We start from the raw sequence: 23883 nt of genomic DNA, 5'->3' as shown, positions 1-23883 counted from the left end.
CTCTCTGACAATAGATTCCTGAACTACTCTAGACTTCCCCCTCCTGGCAGGAAGTCAGACCAGCCTACTTAATCAGGAGGAGTGGAACAGGGTAGTTAAGCCCTGTTACAGCCAACCACTGACAACTAGTGTTGAGCGAACTTCTGTTTTAAGTTCGGCGTCTAAAATTCGGCTTCCGGTTAGCGGAGAATCCCGATATGGATTCCGAATTCCGTTGTGGTCCGTGGTAGCGGAATCAATAATTGGCCATTATTGATTCCGCTACCACGGACCACAACGGAATTCGGAATCCATATCGGGATTCTTCGCTAACCGGAAGCCGAACTTTAGACGCCGAACTTAAAACAGAAGTTTGCTCAACACTACTGACAACCAATACCTCCGCCTGCTAGATAAGATGACCGTGCCTGTGACATTACATTGAATTGTATATAAAATATTTAAGAATTCAGCAAATAAAGAACACAAAAGTAGTACCCCCAGGTCTGGGGTATTACACTGGCATTTTATTAACAGTAAAAAATGCAATCATTTCTGCCTCCTTTGATTTTGGCATGTTTTTGTGACGGTTTTTACAAATGGTGTATCTTACCTATAACTTTTTCTTCATGACTTTTTCCACCTATCGAGAAAGTGTCATCAAAATGCCTGAAAACATGCCAAGAGTTACAGTGTGCTGCATTTTTGAAAAGAAGGCAGAAAGACAAAAACACCACCTACTGCTAACAAAGCGAGCGAGTTTTCCGTGCGGGTGCAATGTGTGACGTTAACACATAGCACCCACACTGAATCCTGACCCATTCATTTCAATGGGTCTGTGTACATGAGCGTTTTTTTTTCCCGCATCAGTTCTGCGTTGCGTGAAAAACGCAGCATGTTCTATAGTCTGCTTTTTTCACACAGCCCTGGCCCCATAGAAGTGAATGGGGCTTCAGTGAAAAACACATTGCATCCGCAAGCAAGTGCGGATGCAATGCGTTTTTCACTGATGGTTGCTAAGAGATGTTTGTAAACCTTCAGTTTTTGTCATGCGCGTGAAAAACGTATCAGAAGGCATTGCACCTGCGTGGAAAAAACTGAACGCAATCGCAGACAAAACTGACTGAACTTGCTTGCAAAATGGTGCGAGTTTCACTGAATGCACCCTGAACGCATCCGGAGCCAATCCGTCACGCTCGTGTGAAAGAAGCCTTAGGCTATGTATAGGTGATATTTTTTCCACGGATTTTAGAGCAGATTCCTCTCCAAAATTCCTGGTGGATGTCAATACATGGACACCATTGGAAACCACAATGAGAATCTAAATGAGTGGCTAAAACTACTTGTGGCTCTTCTGCATTCAAATTCAAATCCAGCGGCTTTCTACCATAGAGTCCATGGTAGATTTTGACATTGGTAAAATCTGCAGTGTGAACATAGCCAAAGGGCTCGTTCACACGACCGTATGTCTTTTTGAGTGTTTTGCGAGATGTTTTTCCCGGATCTGTTTTTCCTTTTTTTTTTTTTTTAGTAGTGTATCCGGTTCTGTTCCGTTTTTCCGTATGGCATATACAGTATACAGTAATTACATAGAAAAAATTGGGCTGGCCATAACATTTTCAATAGATGGTTCCGCAAAAATTGAACGGATATGGAAGACATACGGAGTACATTCCGTATGTGTTCCATTTTTTTTGCGGACCCATTGACTTGAATGGAGCCACGGAACGTGATTTGCGGGCAATAATAGGACATGTTCTATCTTTCAACGGAACAGAAATACGGAAACGAAATGCATACGGAATACATTCCATTTTTTTTTTGCTGACCCATTGAAATGAATGGTTCCGTATATGGAAAGCAAAAAACGGCCCGTACACGGAACGCAAAAAACGTTCGTGTGAACGAGCCCTAATTGTCGTCCTTCTATATCCATTCCTGGCTTTAGCCTTATGCCTCATTCACACGTCAGTATTTTGGTCAGTCATTTCCATCAGTGATTGTGAACCAAAACCAGGACTGGAGCCTACACAGAAGGTGTAAGGAAAAGATCTGCTCCTGTTCCGTGTTTAGAGCCGCACCTAGTTTTGGCTCAAAATCATTGATGGAAATCAGTGACTGTGAGGCTTCATGCACATGGCCGTTGCCCAGTCATGCCCGCAAACAGCGGGTCCGCAATGTATGGGCCCCGGCCGTATGCATACTGCATCGCGGATGCAGTATGCAATCCGGAAGGTGTGGTACAGAACCAGGGCCGTTTCTAGGGGCGGGCGGGACGGGCGTCCGCCCGGGGCGCTGTCAGAAGGGGGCGCCAGCAGGGGCGCCCTCTTGTCGTTTCTCTGCCGTGCGCCCTGGCTCCCTCCCTCTGACATCTCGCCTGACCTGCGCCCGAGTGCCGACTAGTCCTCTCACTCTTCAGACAGTGCGGGCGGCACTTACTGACGTCACGCGCCTGCTCCTCCCACTAGGCGGCGCAGGCGCGTGACGTACAGTGAGTGAGTGAGCGCCGCACTGCCTGCCTGTTACCGCCCGCCCTGACCCCCTGAGCAGTGCTGATGCCTGCTGTGAGGTGAGTGATGGTCGGGGGGGCATTAATTACAATGGGGGGGGGGGCATTAATTACAATGGGGGGGGGCATTAATTACAATGGGGGGGCATTAATTACAATGGGGGGGCATTAATTACAATGGGGGGGGCATTAATTACAATGGGGGGGGGCACTGTGGGAGACATGAAAATGGGGGCCACTGTCACTGTGGAACACATTAAGTTTAATAAGGATCACTATGGACATTATTTAGAATGGAGGCTGCTGTGGGTGTCATTACTCATTATAACTATGTCTGATAGGCCTAGTCCTGAGCTGAGTTATATTACCTGTATAATAATGTACCCATCCCTGATACCCCTTAGTTATATTACCCCGCTGGAGTAATATAACTAAGGGGTATCAGGGTACATTATTATACAGGGCAGGGTAATATAACTCAGGACTAGGCCTATCAGACATTATACAGTTATAATGACACCCACAGCAGCCTCAATTCTAAATAATGTCCATAGTGATCCTTATTAAAAATAATGTCCCCCCACAGGCAGGCAGTGCGGGCGGCGGCGCTCACTCACTGTACGTCACGCGCCGCGTGACGTACAGTAGTGAGGTGAGCACCGCCGCCCGCACTGCCTGCCTGTTACTGCCCGCCTGGAGCAGTGCTGAGAAAGAAGCCTGCTGTGAGTGAGAGCCTGAGTCTGTGGGTCACTGTGACCGTCCGTGCAATGTGGTTCCACATTTTTTACAATGGGGAGACACTTATTTCATCGAGCAGTTTTGAGGGGGGGGGGGGGGAGTTTTTTTGACACTCGCCCTGAGAGAAATTTTACCTAGAAACTGCACTGTACAGAACGGAGGCACAGAGTGGTTCAGTGGGGTTTCTCTCCATGCCTCCCCACTGCAAAAAAATTTAACTAGTTCTTTTTTTTTGTGATGCGGACAGATCCATCTGCGGCAGCCACAAGGATGTTGTCTGTGCATTGGGGACTGCAAATTGAGACCCCAATGCACTGAACGGACGCGCAGCGGCCGTGTGCATGAGGCCTGACTGTGAATAAGGCATTTGGCTTCTGAAAATCCATCAAAAATCCTAAATGTTGAAACCAACCTAAATGAAACTGGGTTTTATTTTTGCTGACTTTTGTGTTTTTTGCTAATTAATTTGGAGATGCGTTTTATGGCTTTATCTTTCAATGGGGGTTAATCCTTTTTTCCATGCAGAATTTGTGGTAATAACGGGTAGATTGACAAAGTCTGTGGGTGAAGCAAAATGAAACTGTCAAGACACGCAGCAGATTTATCACAATGGATCAGGAAGGATGCTAAATGTGGTGCATGGTGCGCACAAAAATCTGCCTACATTTTTGCATATAAATGGGATTACAAAAACTCCAAATCTGTCAAGATCCACATTAGAAATCTGAGGCTTACATTTGGATTTCTGTGTCAGATGTGACATGGGTGTATAGCAGATGAGAATGAGGATTAGGCTACATTCACATATGCGTTTTTGCTGTCCGGCTTTCAGATCCGCCATGGGATCTCAAAACCACAGCAAAACGCATCTGTTTGAATAATACAACTGGCTGCATCTGTTCAGAATGGATCTCATTGTATTATATCGAAAATGAACATTGTAACATTGTAAAACCATTGTAAGTCAATGGGCGCCATGTCCAAAAAGAAAAAAAAAACTGATCTGGCACCATTGACTTACATGGTTTTTGGTTGTGGATCCGGCATGTTCAGTTTCACATGACGCACACAAAAACGCTGCTTGCTTCACAGTGCATTTAGATCAAATTAAGCTGTTTATGCTGGAGATCTCTTCCTTCTTCTTCTTTCACTGATAGGACATGATCATTGTCCACCATCTTACAGCTTGCTGTGCAGTCACAGGTCACTGATTCTACCCTTCTCCAAGTTGCGAGGGACACAATGAAAAGCTGTAGCTGTTAGTCTCAGCCTCGGACTAAAAAGATATGTTTTGTATTGCCCCTTTTATTTATTTTTAAAAATTTGTTTTGTTTGCTTTGCATGCTCTGCATTCACATAAGCATTTTACACTGAAAGTTTTTTTTTTTTTTTTCCTAGGGAGCTCATTTGATTGTTACACCAGAAGACGGTATTTATGGTTGGAGATTTACAAGAGAAACAATAAATCCATTCCTGGAAGATATTCCTAACCCCAATGTTAACTGGATACCATGCTCTGACCCTGAAAGGTACACAAATACAATGGTCTGCCTAAAATACATTTTCATAAATGTATTTTTTAAAAATCAAAAATCAAAAAGTACAATATTTTAGGAATAGTCTTCAAGAAATTGTAAAATATTTAGAGATTTTATGTCTTTGTTAAAGGGGTTGTCCGGGTTCAGAGCTGAACCCGGGCATCCCTCCATTTTCCCCCCGGCAGCCCCCCTGACTTGAACATTGGAGAAGTTCATGCTCTGATACTCTCCTTTGCCCTGCGCTAAATCGCGCAGGGCAAAGGCATTATTTGGAGATCCGGGGGCTGCCAGGAACCCCGGTGATGTCACCGTCCCCGATGGGCGGGATTTAGCGCTGCTCTAGCCAGTAAAACGGCTAGGGCAGCGCTAAAGCCCGCCCATCAGAGCCAGTGACGTCACCGAACACACTGCCGGGCGGAAGTTTCCGCCCGGCAGTGTGTTATTGAAAACAAGAGAACCCGTGCCCTGCGCGATCTAGCGCAGGGCAAGGAAGTGCATCGGAGCATGAGATGCTTCGATGCTAGGCTCAGGGGGGCTGCCTGGGTGAAAATAAGGGTATGTCTGGGTTCAGCTCTGAACCCGGACAACCCCTTTAACCTGGTTTGTATCGCCATAAAATACTAAAACAATAAATTTTTAATATACACTACAAAGATTCCTTTTCCTATTTGTGAGTCTTTTCTGTGACTGTGATTCCCCTTCTCCTCTGTTTAGTATTAATGGATTATGGAAATGTTTGGATTTATTCAATAGAATTCCTATCAGGAAAGGTTCCAGCTATTTGGGCCATCCGCAAATGCGGATGCCGACAGCACATTCCGCCCCCATTGAAAATGAATAGGTCTGCGCCCGTTCCGCAAAATTATGGAACGGATGCGGACCCATTTTGAGGACGTGCGAATGGACCCTAAGTGGTTGTTGAGAACCAACAGTGGCTACTCTAGGAACAATATATAGGGGGGGCACAAAGATACCACAGTCAAAATTGGGGGGGCAAAAACAAAATAAGTATATATAAATAAGATTACAAAATACGAGAGAATTGCGTTCTGCAGGGATACATTTATAATAAAACTATTTACTTACAAAAGAAGCTAGTCAGTCGTCTGCTGTGCCGTCCTCTGCTTGCTTCCGCGGATTCTTTCCCCTTCTTTCTGTCTCTCGTCAGTGCGCAGGCGCACTGTTATGGTGGATCTGTGGAAGACACACTGTTATGGGGGCATCTGTGGATGACACTGTTATTATGCCTCTTATTAGCCCTCATTATGCCTCTCATCACTCCAGAGGCGTATCTAGTGAAAATGGCGCCTATGGCAAGCACTGAAACTGCGCCCCTGTCAAAATATTTTAAACCCATCTTTCAGATAACCTTAACAAAAAAAAAAACACGATAGCTCTTTTGTAGAACCCCCATAAAAACTTAGTTACTTGACTTGGCCCTTGGGGATCTCGGACGCCACTTCAACACTTTGGCCGGGGGCTCGGCGGAGCTGATGTTGTGCTTTAACCTAATGACAAAGATTTCATAATAAGGATTTGGAGAAAGGGCAGAGGGATAGCAGAGCAGGGAGAGGCTGGTGCTGCTACTAGGGGGTCATACCATGGGGGAGTAATAAAGCCCACCATAATGCCCCCCCAGTAGTAATAATTCTCCTTATAATATGCAAAACATTTGTAATGCCCCCAGTTGAGCTAATGTTCCCATAATGTGCCAATATAAAATACCCCTTCTCAGTGCCCCCGTAGATGACCCCCATAGTGCCCCCCCCTTCCCCATAGTACCCACCATAATGTGTCCCAGTATAAAATGCCCCTATACAGAGCCCCCATATAAAATATCTTCTTTTTTAGCCTCAGTAGATGCCCCTATAGTGCCCCCCAATAATCTGCAGTAAGATGTGCCCCCATAGATGCCCCCAATCATGTGCCAGTAATAAGAGCCCCCCCACCATCATGTGCCAGTAGCCAGAGCCCCCCCATATCATGTCAGTAGCCAGAGCCCCCCCATATCATGTGTCAGTAGCCAGAGCCCCCCATATCATGTGCCAGTAGCCAGAGTGCCCCCAATCATGTGCCAGAAATAAGAGCCCCCCCACCATCATGTGCCAGTAGCCAGAGCCCCCCATATCATATGCCAGTAGCCAGAGCCCCCCCATATCATGTGCCAGTAGCCCCCCTTATGTGCCAGTAGCCCCCCTATGTGCCAGTAGCCCTCCTTATCATGTGCCAGTAGCCCCCCTTATCATGTGCCAGTAGCCCCCTTATCATGTGCCAGTAGCCCCCCTTATCATGTGCCAGTAGCCCCCCTTATCATGTGCCAGTAGCCCCCCATATCATGTGCCAGTAGCCAGAGCCCCCCCCCCCATATCATGTGCCAGTAGCCAGAGCCCCCCCCCCCACCATCATGTGCCAGTAGCCAGAGCCCCCCCATATCATGTGTCAGTAGCCAGAGCCCCCCCATATCATGTGTCAGTAGCCAGAGTGCCCCCATATCATGTGCCAGTAGCCAGAGCCCCCCCATATCATGTGCCAGTAGCCCCCCTTATGTGCCAGTAGCCCCCCTATGTGCCAGTAGCCCTCCTTATCATGTGCCAGTAGCCCCCCTTATCATGTGCCAGTAGCCCCCTTATCATGTGCCAGTAGCCCCCCTTATCATGTGCCAGTAGCCCCCCTTATCATGTGCCAGTAGCCCCCCATATCATGTGCCAGTAGCCAGAGCCCCCCCATATCATGTGCCAGTAGCCAGAGCCCCCCCCCCCACCATCATGTGCCAGTAGCCAGAGCCCCCCCATATCATGTGCCAGTAGCCAGAGCCCCCCCATATCATGTGTCAGTAGCCAGAGTGCCCCCATATCATGTGCCAGTAGCCAGAGTGCCCCCATATCATGTGCCAGTAGCCCCCCATATCATGTGCCAGTAGCCCCCCTTATCATGTGCCAGCCCAGTAGTCCCCCCTTATCATGTGCCAGCCCAGTAGTCCCCCCTTATCATGTGCCAGCCCAGTAGTCCCCCCTTATCATGTGCCAGCCCAGTAGTCCCCCCTTATCATGTGCCAGCCCAGTAGTCCCCCCTTATCATGTGCCAGCCCAGTAGTCCCCCCTTATCATGTGCCAGCCCAGTAGCCCCCCTTATCATGTGCCAGCCCAGCCCAGTAGTCCCCCCTTATGTGCCAGCCCAGTAGCCCCCCTTATGTGCCAGCCCAGTAGCCCCCCTTATCATGTGCCAGCCCAGTATTGTACCTATATAAAAAAATAAAAAAAAATAATACACTTATACTTACCTCCAGCAATGCGATGCGATGCAGGCCACCTCTTCCGTCTGTGTGTCCCTCGCTATACGGCTCAGGCGACGCGATGACGTCATCGCGCCATCACCGGCCTCTGATAGGCTGCCAGCACTAAGCCGGCAGCCTATCAGAGGAACAGGAGGGGACACACCTCTCCCTCCTCTGCCGCAGCACAGACAGGCATCTGTATTGCCGTCCTGAGGACGGCAATACAGATGACTATGGAGATGAGCGCTTCCGCAATGGAGGCGCTCATCTCCTGCTCTGCCCTGCCGCCGGCCGCGGCCGCCCCCACTTGTCACCAGGGCCGCAGCGCTGGGGTGCGGGGCCCGGGCACCCACTGCACCCCGTGTAGGATCGGCCCTGGTCGCCCCCCCCCGCTTGGCGCCTATGGCACTAGCCATGGCTGCCATAGCTTGGATACGCCACTGCATCACTCCCATATCAGCCCGGAAGCGTCTCATTAGCTCCCATATCAGCCCTTATGCCTTATTGCCCCCATGATATGCCCTTATGCCTCATTAGCCCCCATTATTCCTCTCATTAGCCCTCATTATGCCTCTCATCACTCCCATATCAGCCCCCACGCCTCTGATTAGCCCCATATCAGCCCTTATGCCTCATTAGACCCCATTATGCCTCTTATTATTATTAGGATCCCATTCAGTTCAGTAAAGGATTCCCTTTATTATATTAGAATGCCTTTGAACTCACAAAAACCCTTAAACTCACACTGGCTAGGTGCCTTAAACAGTCTCTAGACTGATAACCTAATTGTAAGGGTCACAGCATTAACAATGCACTGCCCTTTGGCATTTCTTCTTTTTGCAGGTTTGGTCGAGCTCCAGTTCAGACAAGACTGAGTTGTATGGCAAAAAATAATTCCATTTATGTAGTTGCCAATATTGGTGATAGAAAATTATGTAACATATCTGATGTTGGATGCCCAGATGATGGCCAATATAACTATAACACTGCTGTAGTGTATGACTGTAATGGAAAGTTAGTAGCACGTTATCACAAGGTATGTCTACACGATTTGTTTCAAATTTAGATTAATGTGTCATATTAGCATTTTATCAACATTTAGAGTTTTTCAAAGTTTGATCTGATCTAGAGATTAGCGTACCCATTCTAAACAAATCCAATTAGTTACAAATCTCACAAAGGTTCTGCTGTAAAACAAGTTTTGGTGATTCACTATGGACAAATGGGAAACTGGGCAGGAAAGATGAAGATAGAGGACCACATGACCCTTAGGCCAAGTTCACACGAACGTGTGTGACCCGTGCCTGTGCTGCGGCCTGCAAATAGCGGGCCGCAATGCACGATCGCCGGCCGTAGGTCAGCCGCATCGGATCGCGGACCCTTTCACTTTAATGGGTCCGCGATCCGGCCGTTCCGCTAAAAGATAGGACTTGTTCTATCTTTTAGCGGAACGGAAGTACGGGACGTAACCCCACGGAGGCACTCCGTAGTGCTTCCGAGGGGTCCCGTCCTGTGCGGCCGTTCCGCGATTCTGGTTTTGCAGACCCATTGAAGTGAATGGGTCCGCATCCGTGATGCGGAATTCACACGGAACTGTGGCCGTGTATTGCGGCCCGTGTGAACTTAGCCTTAGAGAGAAGGAGTTGTGTTGATTGGCTCAGAGGATGGCCACCTGTTACCCAATCATTTGGCAGGATTTTGGAAAGTACTTCAGTGACAGAAGCCAGAGATGCCATTTTGAGGCTAGCTTGCAATCTGAGAGCATTTGTCTGCCAGTATAGACATATACTGAGCAAAAATATAAACGCAACACTTTCGGTTTTGCTCGCATTTTGCATGAGCTGAACTCAAAGATCTGAAACATTTTCTACTTACACAAAAGACCCATTACTTTCAAATATTGTTCACAAATCTGTCTAAATCTGAGTTAGTGAGCACTTCTCCTTTGCCAAAATAATCCATCCCACCTCACAGGTGTGGCATATCAAGGTGCTTATTAGACAGCATGAATATTGCACAGGTGTGCCTTAGACTGCCCACAATAAAAGACCACTCTGAAATGTGCAGTTTGATCACACAGCACAATGCCACAGATGTCACAACGTTTGAGGGAGCGTGCAATTGGCATGCTGACTGCAGGAATGTCTACCAGAGCTGTTGCCCGTGAAATGAATGTTCATTTCTCTACCATAAGCCGGCTCCAAAGGCGTTTTAGAGTTTTTAGAAAATTTTGGCAGTGCATCCAACCGGCCTCACAACCGCAGACCTCGAGTAACCACACCAGCCCAGGACCTTCACATCCAGCATGTTCATCTCCATGATCGTCTGAGACCAGCCACCCGGACAGCTGCAGCAACAATCGGTTTGCATAACCAAAGAATTTCTGCACAAACTGTCAGAAAACGTCTCAGGGAAGCTCATCTGCATGCTCATCGTCCTCATCGGGGTCTGGACCTGACTTCAGTTCATTGTCGTAACCGACCTGAGTGGGCAAAGGCTCACATTCAATGGCGTCTGGCACGTTAAAGAGGAGTTCTGTTCACAGATGAGTCCCAGTTTTCACTGTTCAGGTCAGATGGCAGACAGCGTGTGTGGGGTCGTGTGGATAAGCGGTTTGCTGGCGTCAACGTTGTGGATCGAGTGGCCCATGGTGGCGGTGGGATTATGGTATGGGCAGGCGTATGTTATAGACAATGAACACAGGTTTATTTTATTGATGGCATTTTGAATGCACAGAGATACTGTGACGAAATCCTGAGGTCCATTGTTGTGCCATTCATCCATGACCTTAACCTCATGTTGCAGCATGATAATGCAAGGCCCCATATTGCAAGGATCTGTACACAAATACTGGAAGCTGAAAATATCCCAGTTCTTGCATGGCCAGCATACTCACCGGACATGTCACCCATTGAGCATGTTTGGGATGCTCTGGATTGGCGTATACAACAGCGTGTTCCAGTTCCTGCCAATATTCTGCAACTTCACACAGCTATTGAAGAGGAGTGGACCAACATTCCACAGGCCACAATCAACAACCTGATCAACTCTATGCGATGGAGATGTGTCGCACTGCGTGAGGCAAATGGTGGCTAAACCAGATACAGTAAGGCAAAACTGTGCACATTTCAGAGTGGTCTTTTATTGTGGGCAGTCTAAGGTCTCTTTCACACAGGCGTTGCGGGAAAATGTGCGGGTGCACTGCGGGCACACCCGCGATTTTTCCGCACGAGTGCAAAACATTGTAATGCGTTTTGCACTCGCGTGAGAGAAATTGCGCATGTTTGGTACCCAAACCCGAACTTCTTCACAAAAGTTCGGGCTTGGGATCGGTGTTCTGTAGATTGTATTATTTTCCCTTATAACATGGTTATAAGGGAAAATAATAGCATTCTGAATACAGAATGCATAGTAAAACAGCGCTGGAGGGGTTAAAAATAAATAATAATAATTTAACTCACCTTAGTCCACTTGATCGCGTAGCCCGGCATCTCCTTCTGTCTCCTTTGTTGAACAGGACCTGTGATGAGCATTAATTACAGGAACAGGACCTTTGATGACGTCACTCCGGTCATCACATGATCCATCACCATGGTAAAAGATCATGTTATGTACCATGTGATGACCAGAGTTACGTCATCAAAGGTCCTGTTCCTGTAATTAATGCTCACCACAGGTCCTGTTCAACAAAGGAGACAGAAGGAGATGACGGGCTACGCGATCAGGTGGACTAAGGTGAGTTAAATTTTTGTAATTTTTTTTTAACCCCTCCAGCGCTGTTTTACTATGCATTCTGTATTCAGAATGCTATTATTTCCCCTTATAACCATGTTATAAGGTAAAATAATATTGATTGGGTCTCCATCCCGATCGTCTCCCAGCAACCGTGCGTGAAAATCGCACCGCATCCGCACTTGTTTGCGGATGCTTGTGATTTTCACGCAACCCCATTCACTTCTATGGGGCCTGCGTTGCGTGAAAAACGCAGAATATAGAGCATGCTGTGATTTTCACGCAACGCACAAGTGATGCGTGAAAATCACCGCTCATGTGAACAGCCCCATAGAAATGAATGGGTCGGTATTCAGTGCGGGTGCAATGTGTTCACCTCACGCATCGCATCCGCGCGGAATACTCGCCCGTGTGAAAGGGGCCTAAGGCACACCTGTGCAATATTCATGCTGTCTAATCAGCACCTTGATATGCCACACCTGTGAGGTGGGATGGATTATCTTGGCAAAGGATAAATGCTCACTAACACAGATTTAGACAGATTTGTGAACAATATTTGAGAGTAATGGGTCTTTTGTGAATGTAGAAAATGTTTCAGATCTTTGAGTTTAGCTCATGCAAATTGGGAGCAAAACCGAAAGTGCTGCTTTTATATTTTTTCTCAGTGTATTTAATTAGAAACATTTAATCAGTAGGTAAAAAAGTCACGTTTTTATCATGGAAAACTTAGGAAGGGAGGCACTGGTCACTGTGTGTGTTATATACTGTTTTCATACAACTGCTGGCAAGTGAAAAGTTTATGTCGCACTGCAAACTCTGCTACCAACAAAATCCTGCAACATCCTAATTTTTTTTTCTGTAAGTGAACAGCCAACCAGCCTTTTCCTTTGTAAAAACCTTAAGTTTCTACAGTTCATATTGCCAACACCTCCACCATCTGCATCAATAGCGTACATTCTGCTGCAAACACTGCACAATTGCTCACTTTTTTCCCCTAAAAAAGTTTCAATTTTGCTACCGTGTCTAATTAAGCACAGTGCATTTCACTGTGTCAATACCAGTGTGTTTGTAGAAGAGGGGTGTGGCAGTGGAGCTGCCAGAGAGACATACGTATTCATGTCATATAAATGGTGTGTCTTAACCAGGGAAAGCTGGGAGAGAAGGAAAGGTCTTGGAAAATTCTGGTTATCAAGCAACTGGGCTGTTAATAAGACTTAATTAGCAGCCAGCTGAAGAGCTCAGGTAAATATGTGCTAAGCTCTTCCAACAGGCCTCCCAGTCTAGGGAAGAAGCAGGCTATGCCAAGGCCTGTGGGAGCCAGGAACTCTGACCAGATGTATGGTATCAATTATGATCTATGTTTTGGGGAACTAGGTGGTAGACCCAGGTCCTGCTGGTGAGGGACAAAGTTATGTGCTGGAAATAACATGCAGTTTTATTTAACACATTATATTCCATCAATATACCAGTTTCAATCAACGCATTGTAGTACCTCAATATACCATATAGTTTTAATTAACACATTATACTGCATTAATATACCAGTTTCATTCAATATTTTGTATTTCCTTGATATACCATTAATTTTCAATAACAGTGTGCAGTGTGTTTGTAGAATGGCTATAAATTACAGACAAAAACACTTTTTAATTTGCTACCATTTAATAACCTGTGTACCAAACTTGTGACTTTCATTTATAGGCCTAATAAAATGCCCAGTAAACGAAAGAGTGGAAAACAAAAGACCCATGCCTCATCATCCAAGATTCAGAATGTGGGTTGCTCTAGTAGTCTCGCTTTTGATGGTGGTGGCAGTAGGGGCAGTAGAATTAACAGGGCACTCATGGCAAATACAGATCAGGGAATTGGAAGAGGGGCCAAGGAACCCAAGTAGACTTATCGCAGTCTAATAATATTGGTGGGGAGAGTACAGACTATAATTATGATTCTGTGTTGGACAAGACCTTGGAGTGGATTGGGGTGCTGTGGAGAAGGACCGAAGGTGACATCAGAGGAGGAGGGTGGTGGCTGCAGCAGCAGTAAAGAGCAGAGGCAATATACGACAAAAACCTCTAAAAAAACTGCCTGGGAAATATGTTATTCTATTAAGGTCAGCTCAGGATCTGGTGATGCTGTGGGTGCAAACTCAAAACATGCCATGCTTAAGCCCAGCTTGGCTCTGCATTAGTATCTCACGTCTGGCAGGTTTTTTTTTCACAGTACCAATAAACAAAAGCACTGCTTTGTGCAAGATCTGCAGGTTGAAAATAATGGTCATTCAAGCACAAACATAGTCACCATGGCTCTACTGCAGTGAGAAAGTAGAACTGGCCACCAGCAATCAGAACAAGATTATCCTCCTTCTCTCTGTCTCTTTTGTGACAGCCAGGCCGCATCCACATGCAGTATAGTGTCCTTGACATCATCATCATTAGTTACTGTTTCTCTCTTTCTTCTCCTCCTCCGCTCCATCGCCAGCCATTATTAACAGAATGTGTGGCCATGAAACAACTCTACATGCCCCGTAATCTGATTGTGTGCAAGCTTAACTCCCAAGTTGCTGGCAGTGCAATTGCTGCTGTACCACTGAGTAGATTCTGCTGCCTTTAGGGAACTGATGGCATGCACTCATCCTTGCTAGAAGATACCTAGCCTCCATGATTTAAAAAAAAAAAAAAATCCCTGCCTTGTACTGTTACGTGGCAGAGAATGTAGGCCGCTCCTTGCAATTGTTACTGTGTGGCAAGATGTATGCCACTGTAGGCACTTGGAGCAGCTTTTTTTTTGGGTAGGGACAGTACCTATCTTTGAAGGTCCACTGGGTCAATGTCTTTGCAGCAGTGGCACCTGTGCATCACATCAACAAGGCCAGGTCCTATCAACACCTCCATGTTTGTGTTGGGCTGGTTCCCATAGCAGGTACTTATCCACCACCTCCATGTTGTCCTCAGTGGAAATTCTCCCATCCCCAACAGAAGCAGGGCAGAGTGTTACTTCCACTCAACCTCCTTTCTATTATCTGTCTAAAGTAAAATGTTGCCATGCTGTTTTAGAGCTGATGAGCCTATGCAAGATTAGCCAAGATAAGGCAAGATTAGTAACACAGCGTATCAGTTGCTAAAGTGCTTCAGACAACATCCTGCTGGCTGTCTCCCCACCAACTCCACCTGGACAAGATGGTCAGCAACACCATTGCTGTGCTGCATTTGGCGGAAATAACACATGATCCCTTCATGGTGCATATGATAAATTTAGTGGTGCAACACTTTTTGAAAAAGTACCGTGGCTGAAACAGTATGTGGCAAAGGACTCCCTCCTGGACTTGACAGAATGATATGCCATTACACAGCTTGATCTGCAATTTTTCACCTTGCATATGCTGGAACATCTGTATGAGCAGCGTAAAGCTGTGAATGATTTCATCATGCACCAGCCCACCTCAGCAGGGAGCATGTATTGTTTTGAGGTCTCATCTCATCAGAGATGTGTGTCGCATACTCGGGCCTAGAGATGGCCTTGCGGTTCGCCCGGCGGTCGTATTGCGGCGAACTTTGCGTGTTCGCGATTCACCGAACATGCGAACATATGGAGATATTCGCGCCCGCCATATTCTTTTACATTGTGAAGAACTTTGACCCATGACACATCCATAAAGTGGTACAGGACAGCCAATTGAGACATTTCAGCACATGGACATACCTTATAAATAAACCTGATCTGGCCGCCATTTTACATTCAGTGTTTTGCCAGTGTAGGGAGAGGTTGCTGTGTGGAGCAGGGACAGGCTGTTAGGGACACCAAACGCTAGCTAATAGGGCCACAAAAGTCATTTTAAGAACTGGTATATGTGTGCTATCGGTAGGTGTGAAACACAGAGGGGTGCGATATACTTATACTTTAATAATGAGTCAAAAACACATAGATCTATATAGTGATCACCTGGAAGTCAGGGGCCTAGGGGCTAGGGGTTTACTAGGGCCATTTTTATATAGGGTATGGTTCCGTACGGGGGTCGTTCTTATCAGGGCGGGTGGTCTGTGGTTAGGCTATAAGGGCCAGAATAGCACCCCCATGTAGGGCAATATCAGGGACAGTTCTTTGCCCACCCTGTCCTTCAATACCACATCATCATCTAGCCCAGGGATAGATGGTTTTTGCTTTTCCTCCGGGATTCATGGATGTGCACTGGAACCCCACGGATTGTGGTAGGACATATGGTTTCTGATTTGGTGCCGCCGACCAACTGATTTAGTGCCGCCGAGCACTTGTTATTGCCTACCACATCTATGCTTTTTGCTTAACTTATAATTTAAAAATAATTTAATTTATTTTCACTTTGAGGGATATCTTTTCCATTCACGGGTCCGCATCCGTTCCGCAATTTTGCGGAACGGGTGCGGACCCATTCATTTTCAATGGGGCCGGAATGTTCTGTCCTCATCCGCATTTGCAGATCCGCATCCGCATTTGCGGATCCGCACTTCCGCATCCGTGCTTCCATTTCGTCAAAAAAATAGAACATGTTCTATTCTTGTCCGCAATTGCAGACAAGATTAGGCATTTTCTATTATAGTGCCGGAGATGTGCGGTCCGCAAATTGCGGAATGCACATTGCCGGTGTCCATGTTTTGCGGATCCGCAAAACACTTACGGACGTGTGAATGGACCCTCATAGTTACATTATTAAAGGTTACGTTTTATCTTTATGTATATTCTAATGGATTGCCTTCCTTGTACAATGTTATAATATACTTTCTATGTTAGAAAGTATATTATAGTGCATTTGTATTGTGCGGCAGTTGTGTGCGGTTCTGCGGCGATACTGCAGGTATATAGAGCAGGTATATAGAGGACTGAGGGAAGCATCTTGGTTGTTTTGACAAATTGCCCACCATTAAGAACGTTCTGACTTAGCTATTAGAATATGTTGGGTGCACTGGTTGCATGAGGGCATGCACACATGGAGAACAGGCTCCGGATGGCCCATACAAATCACTAGTAGAGAGGATTGTTTTATCTGCCAACAAGCATAAGCAGCTCCCACAGTTCCATTGTCCACCATCCAGACACAGGTGGAACCTTCATTACACACCCCTGTCTCTGCCCAGTCAATATCCAGGCACTTTCAGAAGGAAATTTGGTATCATGGTGCCTACTACATGTCTTGCCTTTGACAGCCAGCCACTGTCTCCTTCTTTTGCCATGGTGAACTAGAAACCTTGAGTGCTATGGACTGAAACCATATTGTCTTTTGCTATGAATCCAGGTTCTGTTTGGGATACAATGACAGTCAGGTTCATGTATGGAGGCCTCATGGTTAGCACTTAAATCCTGCCTTTGCTGTGGAGTGACACTCTGGCACAACCTAGTAATTATACGAGGGACACTAACAGCTCACTGATATGTTGCGGACATCCTGTGTCCACATGTGTTGCCTTTCATGGCAGGGCTTTTAACTAGCATTTTTCAGTAGGATAATGCTTGCCCACACAAAGCAAGGCTTTCCCAGGTAGGTCTCCTCTAGATTATAGCACCTCCTTGGCCTTCCTGGTCATCAGATTTATTGCATCCATAGGACCAGCTGGGGCACCAGCTTCAGCAACCTATGAGTGTGCAGGATCTACATGTCCAACTGCAACATCTGTAGGCAAATGTGCATCAGAATACCATACAGAACCTGTATGTCTCCATGCCCAACCATATCTCATCTTGTATCCAGGCTAGAAGCGGCCTAAGAGGGTGCTAGAGCCTCCTTTCAATTGTGCAGTTTTCCCCAATAAACTTATCTTTTCACTCTAATATTATAATCACTTACATATATCTAGATTACATTCACACATACAAACTTTCATTTGATTCCAACAACTCTTCCTTGGTGTGTTATTTTTTGTCAATGAGTGTGTCACATCATTCTAGCATATCCAATCTAGTATATTCATGGCCCAGTTATTATTTATGCCAGGTCTAAATGTGATCAAGATGAATCTAAAGTTGGAGGATTTAATATGTTTCTAGTATGAAGCAACAGGTTCACCTGTGGAATTAAGGCCTCATGCACACGACCGTTGTGTGCACCCGTGGCCGTTGTGCCGTTTTCCGTTTTTTTTCGCGGACCCATTGACTTTCAATGGGTCCGTGGAAAAATCGGAAAATGCACCGTTTTGCAGCCGCATCCGTGATCCGTGTTTCCTGGCCGTGAAAAAAATATGACCTGTCCTATTTTTTTCACGGCCAACGGTTCACGGACCCATTCAAGTCAATGGGTCCGTGAAAGAACACGGATGCACACAAGATTGGCATCCGTGTCCGTGATCCGTGGCCGTAGTTTAGTTTTTATACAGACGGATCCGAAGATCCGTCTGCATAAAGCTTTTTCAAAGCTGAGTTTTCACTTCCTGAAAACTCAGAACCGACAGTATATTCTAACACAGAAGCGTTCCCATGGTGATGGGGACGCTTCTAGTTAGAATACACTACAAACTGTGTACAAGACTGCCCCCTGCTGCCTGGCAGCACCCGATCTCTTACAGGGGGCCGTGATCAGCACAATTAACCCCTTCAGGTGCGGCACCTGAAAGGGTTAATTGTACTATCATATCCCCCTGTAAGAGATCAGGGCTGCCAGGCAGCAGGGGGCAGACCCTCCCCCCCTCCCCAGTTTGAATATCATTGGTGGCCAGTGCGGCCCCCCCCCCCCCCCCCTCCCTCTATTGTAATAATTCGTTGGTGGCACAGTGTGCGCCCCCTCCCTCCCTCTATTGTAATAATTCGTTGGTGGCACAGTGTGCGCCCCCCCCCCCTTCCTCCCTCTATTGTAATAAATCGTTGGTGGCACAGTGTGCGCCCCCCATTGCCCCCCCCCCTCTATAGCATTAACAACGTTGGTGGCCAGTGTGCAGCCTCCCATCTCCCCCCCCCCCCCTGCCCCCCATCCTCATTGGTGGCAGCGGAGTTCCGATCGGAGTCCCAGTTTAATCGCTGGGGCTCCGATCGGTAACCATGGCAACCAGGACGCTACTACAGTCCTCGTTGCCATGGTTACTTAGCAATAGTACAATAGTAGAAGATTAATACTTACCTGCTGCTGCGATGTTCGTGTCCGGCCGGGAGCTCCACCTACTGGTAAGTGACAGTGACAGGTCTGTGCGGCGCATTGCTAAATGAACCGTCACTTACCAGTAGGAGGAGCTCCGGCCGGACACGAACATCACAGCTCCCAGGTAAGTATGAATCTTGTACTATTGCTAGTAACCCGCTGCCACCAATGATCGGGGGGGGGGGGGGGGGCGCAAGATGGGAGGCCGCACACTGGCCACCAATGTTGTTAATGCTATAGAGGGAGGGGGGCCAATGATTGCCACCAACGATTTATTACAATAGAGGGAGGAAGGGGGGGGGGGGGCGCACACTGTGCCACCAACGAATTATTACAATGGAGGAAGGGGGGGGGGGGCCGCACTGGCCCCCAATGATATTCAAACTGGGGAGGGGGGGGGGGGGGTCTGCCCCCTGCTGCCTGGCAGCCCTGATCTCTTACAGGGGGATATGATAGTACAATTAACCCCTTCAGGTGCGGTACCTGAGGGGTTAATTGTGCTGATCACGGCCCCCTGTAAGAGATCGGATGCTGCTAGGCAGCAGGGGGCAGTCATGTACACAGTTTGTAGTATATTCTAACTAGAAGCGTCCCCATCACCATGGGAACGCCTCTGTGTTAGAATATACTGTCGGAAATGAGGTTTCACGATCTAACTCATATCCGACAGTATATTCTAACATAGAGGCGTTCCCATGGTGATGGGGACGCTTCAAGTTAAAATATACCATCGGATTGGAGAAAACTCCGATCTGATGGTATAAAAGGGACTCCGGACTTTACATTGAAAGTCAATGGGGACGGATCCGTTTGAAATGGCACCATATTGTGTCAACGTCAAACGGATCCGTCCCCATTGACTTGCATTGTAATTCAGGACGGATCCGTTTGGCTCCGCACGGCCAGGCGGACACCAAAATGACATTTTTTTCATGTCCGTGGATCCGCCAAAAATCAAGGAAGACCCACGGACGAAAAAACGGTCACGGATCACGGACCTACGGACCCTGTTTTTGCGGACCGTGAAAAAAAACGTTCGTGTGCATGAGGCCTAAGGCAGATCATGAGGTTAAAATAGGATGTATGTGTGCATGTCCAATATCGTATTGTCCATCTAATCCTACATTTATCTTGCAGTATAACCTGTTTCTTGGAGAGGTCCAGTTTAATCAACCTAAAGAGCAGGAGATTGTGACCTTTGACACCCCATTTGGAAAATTTGGAATTTTTATCTGCTTTGATATACTTTTTTACAATCCAGCTGCTGCGTTGGTAGTAGAGCACAATGTGGACACTGTTCTTTTCCCTACTGCATGGATGAACCTTCTACCTCATCTAACTGCTATAGAATTCCATTCGGCATGGGCCATGGGAATGGGTGTAAATTTGCTCTCTGCAAACACTCATAATACAGTGCAAAGGATGACAGGTAAGTCCAAATGCAAGCTATTTCATATATAATCCAGTGATTATATTTAATTTAAATATATACCGTATGAAGAAGACTTCCACGGCACCTTTGTATGGTGAAAGAAATGTGTCCTTTATTCACCCATACATCTATTTGGTAAAGCAAATAAGGATTAAATATATACAGTCAGGTCCATAAATATTGGGACATTGACACAGTTCTAACATTTTTGTCTCTATACACCACCACAATGGATTTGAAATGAAACGAAAAAGATGTGCTTTAACTGCAGACTGTGAGCTTTAATTTGAGGGTATTTACATCCAAATCAGGTGAACGGTGTAGGAATTACAACAGTTTGCAAATGTGCCTCCCACTTGTTAAGGGACCAAAAGTAATGGGACAATTGGCTTCTCAGCTGTTCCATGGCCAGGTGTGTGTTATTCCCTCATTATCCCAATTACAATGAGCAGATAAAAGGTCCAGAGTTAATTTCAAGTGTGCTATTTGCATTTGGAATCTGTTGCTGTCAACTCTCAAGATGAGATCCAAAGAGCTGTCACTATCAGTGAAGCAAGCAAAGATGAAGAAGGTCACGGCACTCCAGAAGCAAATTCAATGTGTTTTAATCCACCAAATGTACAGCAGCTGCTGTACATTTGGTGGATTAAAACACATTGAATTTGCTTCTGGATTGCCGTGACCTTCTTCATCTTTGCTGGTATATTGGGGGTCTCTGAGGCCGAGACCTGACGCCACGAGCACCGCCGCAAAGTCTCTTGAATGTTTTCAAGTAAGTGGTGCTGTCCTACCATACATTTTTTGTTGCCTATCAGGGAAGCAAGCCATCATTAGGCTAAAAAAACAAAACAAACCCATCAGAGAGATAGCAAAAACATTAGGCGTGGCCAAAACAACTGTTTGGAGCATTCTTAAAAAGAAGGAACGCACCGGCGAGCTCAGCAACACCAAAAGACCCGGAAGACCACGAAAAACAACTGTGGTGGATGACCGAAGAATTCTTTCCCTGGTGAAGAAAACACCCTTCACAACAGTTGGCCAGATCAAGAACACTCTCCAGGTGGTAGATGTATGTGTGTCAAAGTCAACAATCAAGAGAAGTCTTCACCAGAGTGAATACAGAGGGTTCACCACAAGATGTAAACCATTGGTGAGCCTCAAAAACAGGAAAGCCAGATTAGAGTTTGCCAAACGACATCTATAAAAGCCTTCACAGTTCTGGAACAACATCCTATGGACAGATGAGACCAAGATCAACTTGTACCAGAGTGATGGGAAGAGAAGAGTATGAAGAAGGAAAGGAACTGCTCATGATCCTAAGCATACCACCTCATCAGTGAAGCATGGTGGTGGTAGTGTCATGGCGTGGGCATGTATGGCTGCCAATGGAACTGGTTCTCTTGTATTTATTGATGATGTGAATGCTTACAAAAGCAGCAGGATGAATTCTGAAGTGTTTTGGCAATATTATCTGCTCATCATCAGCCAAATGCTTCAGAACTCATTGGATGGCGCTTAACAGTGCAGATGGACAATGACTTAAAGCATACTGCAAAAGTTACCAAAGAGTTTTTTAAGGGAAAGAAGTGGACTGTTATGCAATGGCCAAGTCAATCACCTGACCTGAATCCGATTGAGCATGCATTTCACTTGCTGAAGACAAAACTGAATGGAAAATGCCCCAAGAACAAGCAGGAACTGAAGACAGTTGCAGTAGAAGCCTGGCAGAGCATCACCAGGGATGAAACCCAGCGTCTGGTCATGTCTATGCGTTCCAGACTTCAGGCTGTAATTGACTGCAAAGGATTTGCAACCAAGTATTAAAAAGTGAAAGTTTGATTTATGATTATTATTATGTCCCATTACTTTTGGTTCCTTAACAAGTGGGAGGCACATATGCAAACTGTTGTAATACCTACACCGTTCACCTGATTTGGATGTAAATACCCTCAAATTAAAGCTGACAGTCTGCAGTTAAAGCACATCTTGTTCGTTTCATTTCAAATCCATTGTGGTGGTGTATAGAGCCAAAACTGTTAGAATTCTGTCGATGTCCCAATATTTATGGACCTTACTGTATTTACACTGCAAAGCTGCTATTATATGTTGCTATGGAAATGATATTCTTCTGTACTATCAGTTAAAAGGAAGGTACAGGTATTGACACCAGCTCAAGAAGATTCTGATGCTGATATGGATATATGTATTGTGACTCTGATCCATTCTGTTGGGAGGAATAGCAAGGAAGAGATAAAAGTGGAACATTTGAACCAATAGGAAAAGTACAGAAGGTTTGCATGTGGTGGAACTGAGGAACTGCTGTTGCAGTTAGGTATGTAGTCTATTTACCTTGGACTTAGCAGTGATCTGGAAGCCAGTGAAGACTTAGTCATTGGGAACAGAGGCTAGAATGAATTTCCACTGAAGAGTTGGAAGTGGAGTAGATGCTGGGTAACATGACACAGGGCCTGTCCATTAGGACGTATGGAGGGACATTTATCAAGACTGGTGTTCCCATATGCCAGTCTCGGTCTCTGTACTCTGGAGTGGGATGTGCCTAATTTATTAGGAGGCAGGTGCCTCCTAATAAATTAGTCGCATCTCTGTTAATCCGTGAACCAGAAACTGAAGACTTTGCCAACTAGGGGCGGCGAAGTCTTCGGCTAAAACTTGCACCAGCTTTGGAGTAAGTTCTAGTATATCTGAAGTACCGTGAAAATCCCTGCCCCCTCCCACCAAGCTCCAGCAGTTTTCTCTCCATTTTTCTATAGCGAGAAGCTCAAAATGTTGTAAATTATGGTGCAAATGTTTCGCCATAATAGAGGTGTAAAAACTTTAGTAAATGCTCCTCTTGGTGTTTCTGGGTGCATCTCCCTATGAAGTGATTCACTGCTTCATTGAACTAGGCCTGGCTTTCACAGAAGCAGATGGGAAACTATATGAGAAAACCCCAGGTTACCCTCAACAAAGTTGGCAGGATAAAGACATCATAGATTTTGCCAGTTAAGATGTCAGAGGGATGCTGTGGAGCTGCTCCTGGACCGTCAGATGTGCCACTAAAGGTAGAGAAGCAGCTCGCAGAGTAATGGAGATGGAGGAGAACAACCAGAAAGGGCTAAGAGGCAGGATTCTTCAGTTATATGTTGGATGTGAGGAGGAAAACAAGGATCAGCAAGCTGGAGACTGAAATTCAGAAAATTCTATTTGACACTGGTGGATGACGAGGTAGACATGAGCCAAAAGCCAGTGGTCAAGTGGCTTGTTCCTGCTTTGTACATTTATTTATATTTCTGCTATTCAATGTTTGGTGCCAATAGGGAGAGTGCGGATGGTCTGTGTTCAGTACCAAGAAGAACTACTGTTGACCTTTGGGACAGGCATGTGACCTATCTACTTCGATGTTGAAGGCTTAGTCAATGAGAAAAATGATGGTATTCTGGAGGCTCAAGCAGCTTGCCAACTTAAAGGGACTCTGTCACCACTTTCTAACCCCCCCTTTTAAAAGTATTGTTATCTCCATGGCACCCCTGTGATTACAAAGGTGTTGTTAGAAGATAAATTCGCCGTCTCCTTTTGATAAAAAGA

The 23883-nt window shown here is 46.1% G+C and overlaps 1 protein-coding gene across 2 annotated transcripts in view; it reads left to right on the top strand.

The window, feature by feature from the left end:
- VNN1 (vanin 1) overlaps positions 1 to 23883 on the top strand; it is a 125101-nt gene that overhangs the window by 84015 nt on the left and 17203 nt on the right. For both annotated transcript variants that reach the window (XM_040429154.1, XM_040429155.1), the window contains exons 3-5: positions 4625 to 4755; positions 8882 to 9074; positions 20004 to 20295. In XM_040429154.1, the coding sequence (XP_040285088.1) occupies positions 4625 to 4755; positions 8882 to 9074; positions 20004 to 20295 (616 nt within the window). The remainder of the gene's footprint in view (positions 1 to 4624; positions 4756 to 8881; positions 9075 to 20003; positions 20296 to 23883) is intronic.

Source organism: Bufo bufo, chromosome 4 (assembly GCF_905171765.1).
Source record: "Bufo bufo chromosome 4, aBufBuf1.1, whole genome shotgun sequence".
NCBI lineage: Eukaryota > Metazoa > Chordata > Amphibia > Anura > Bufonidae > Bufo > Bufo bufo.
This window is presented reverse-complemented; position numbering and strand designations above follow the sequence as displayed.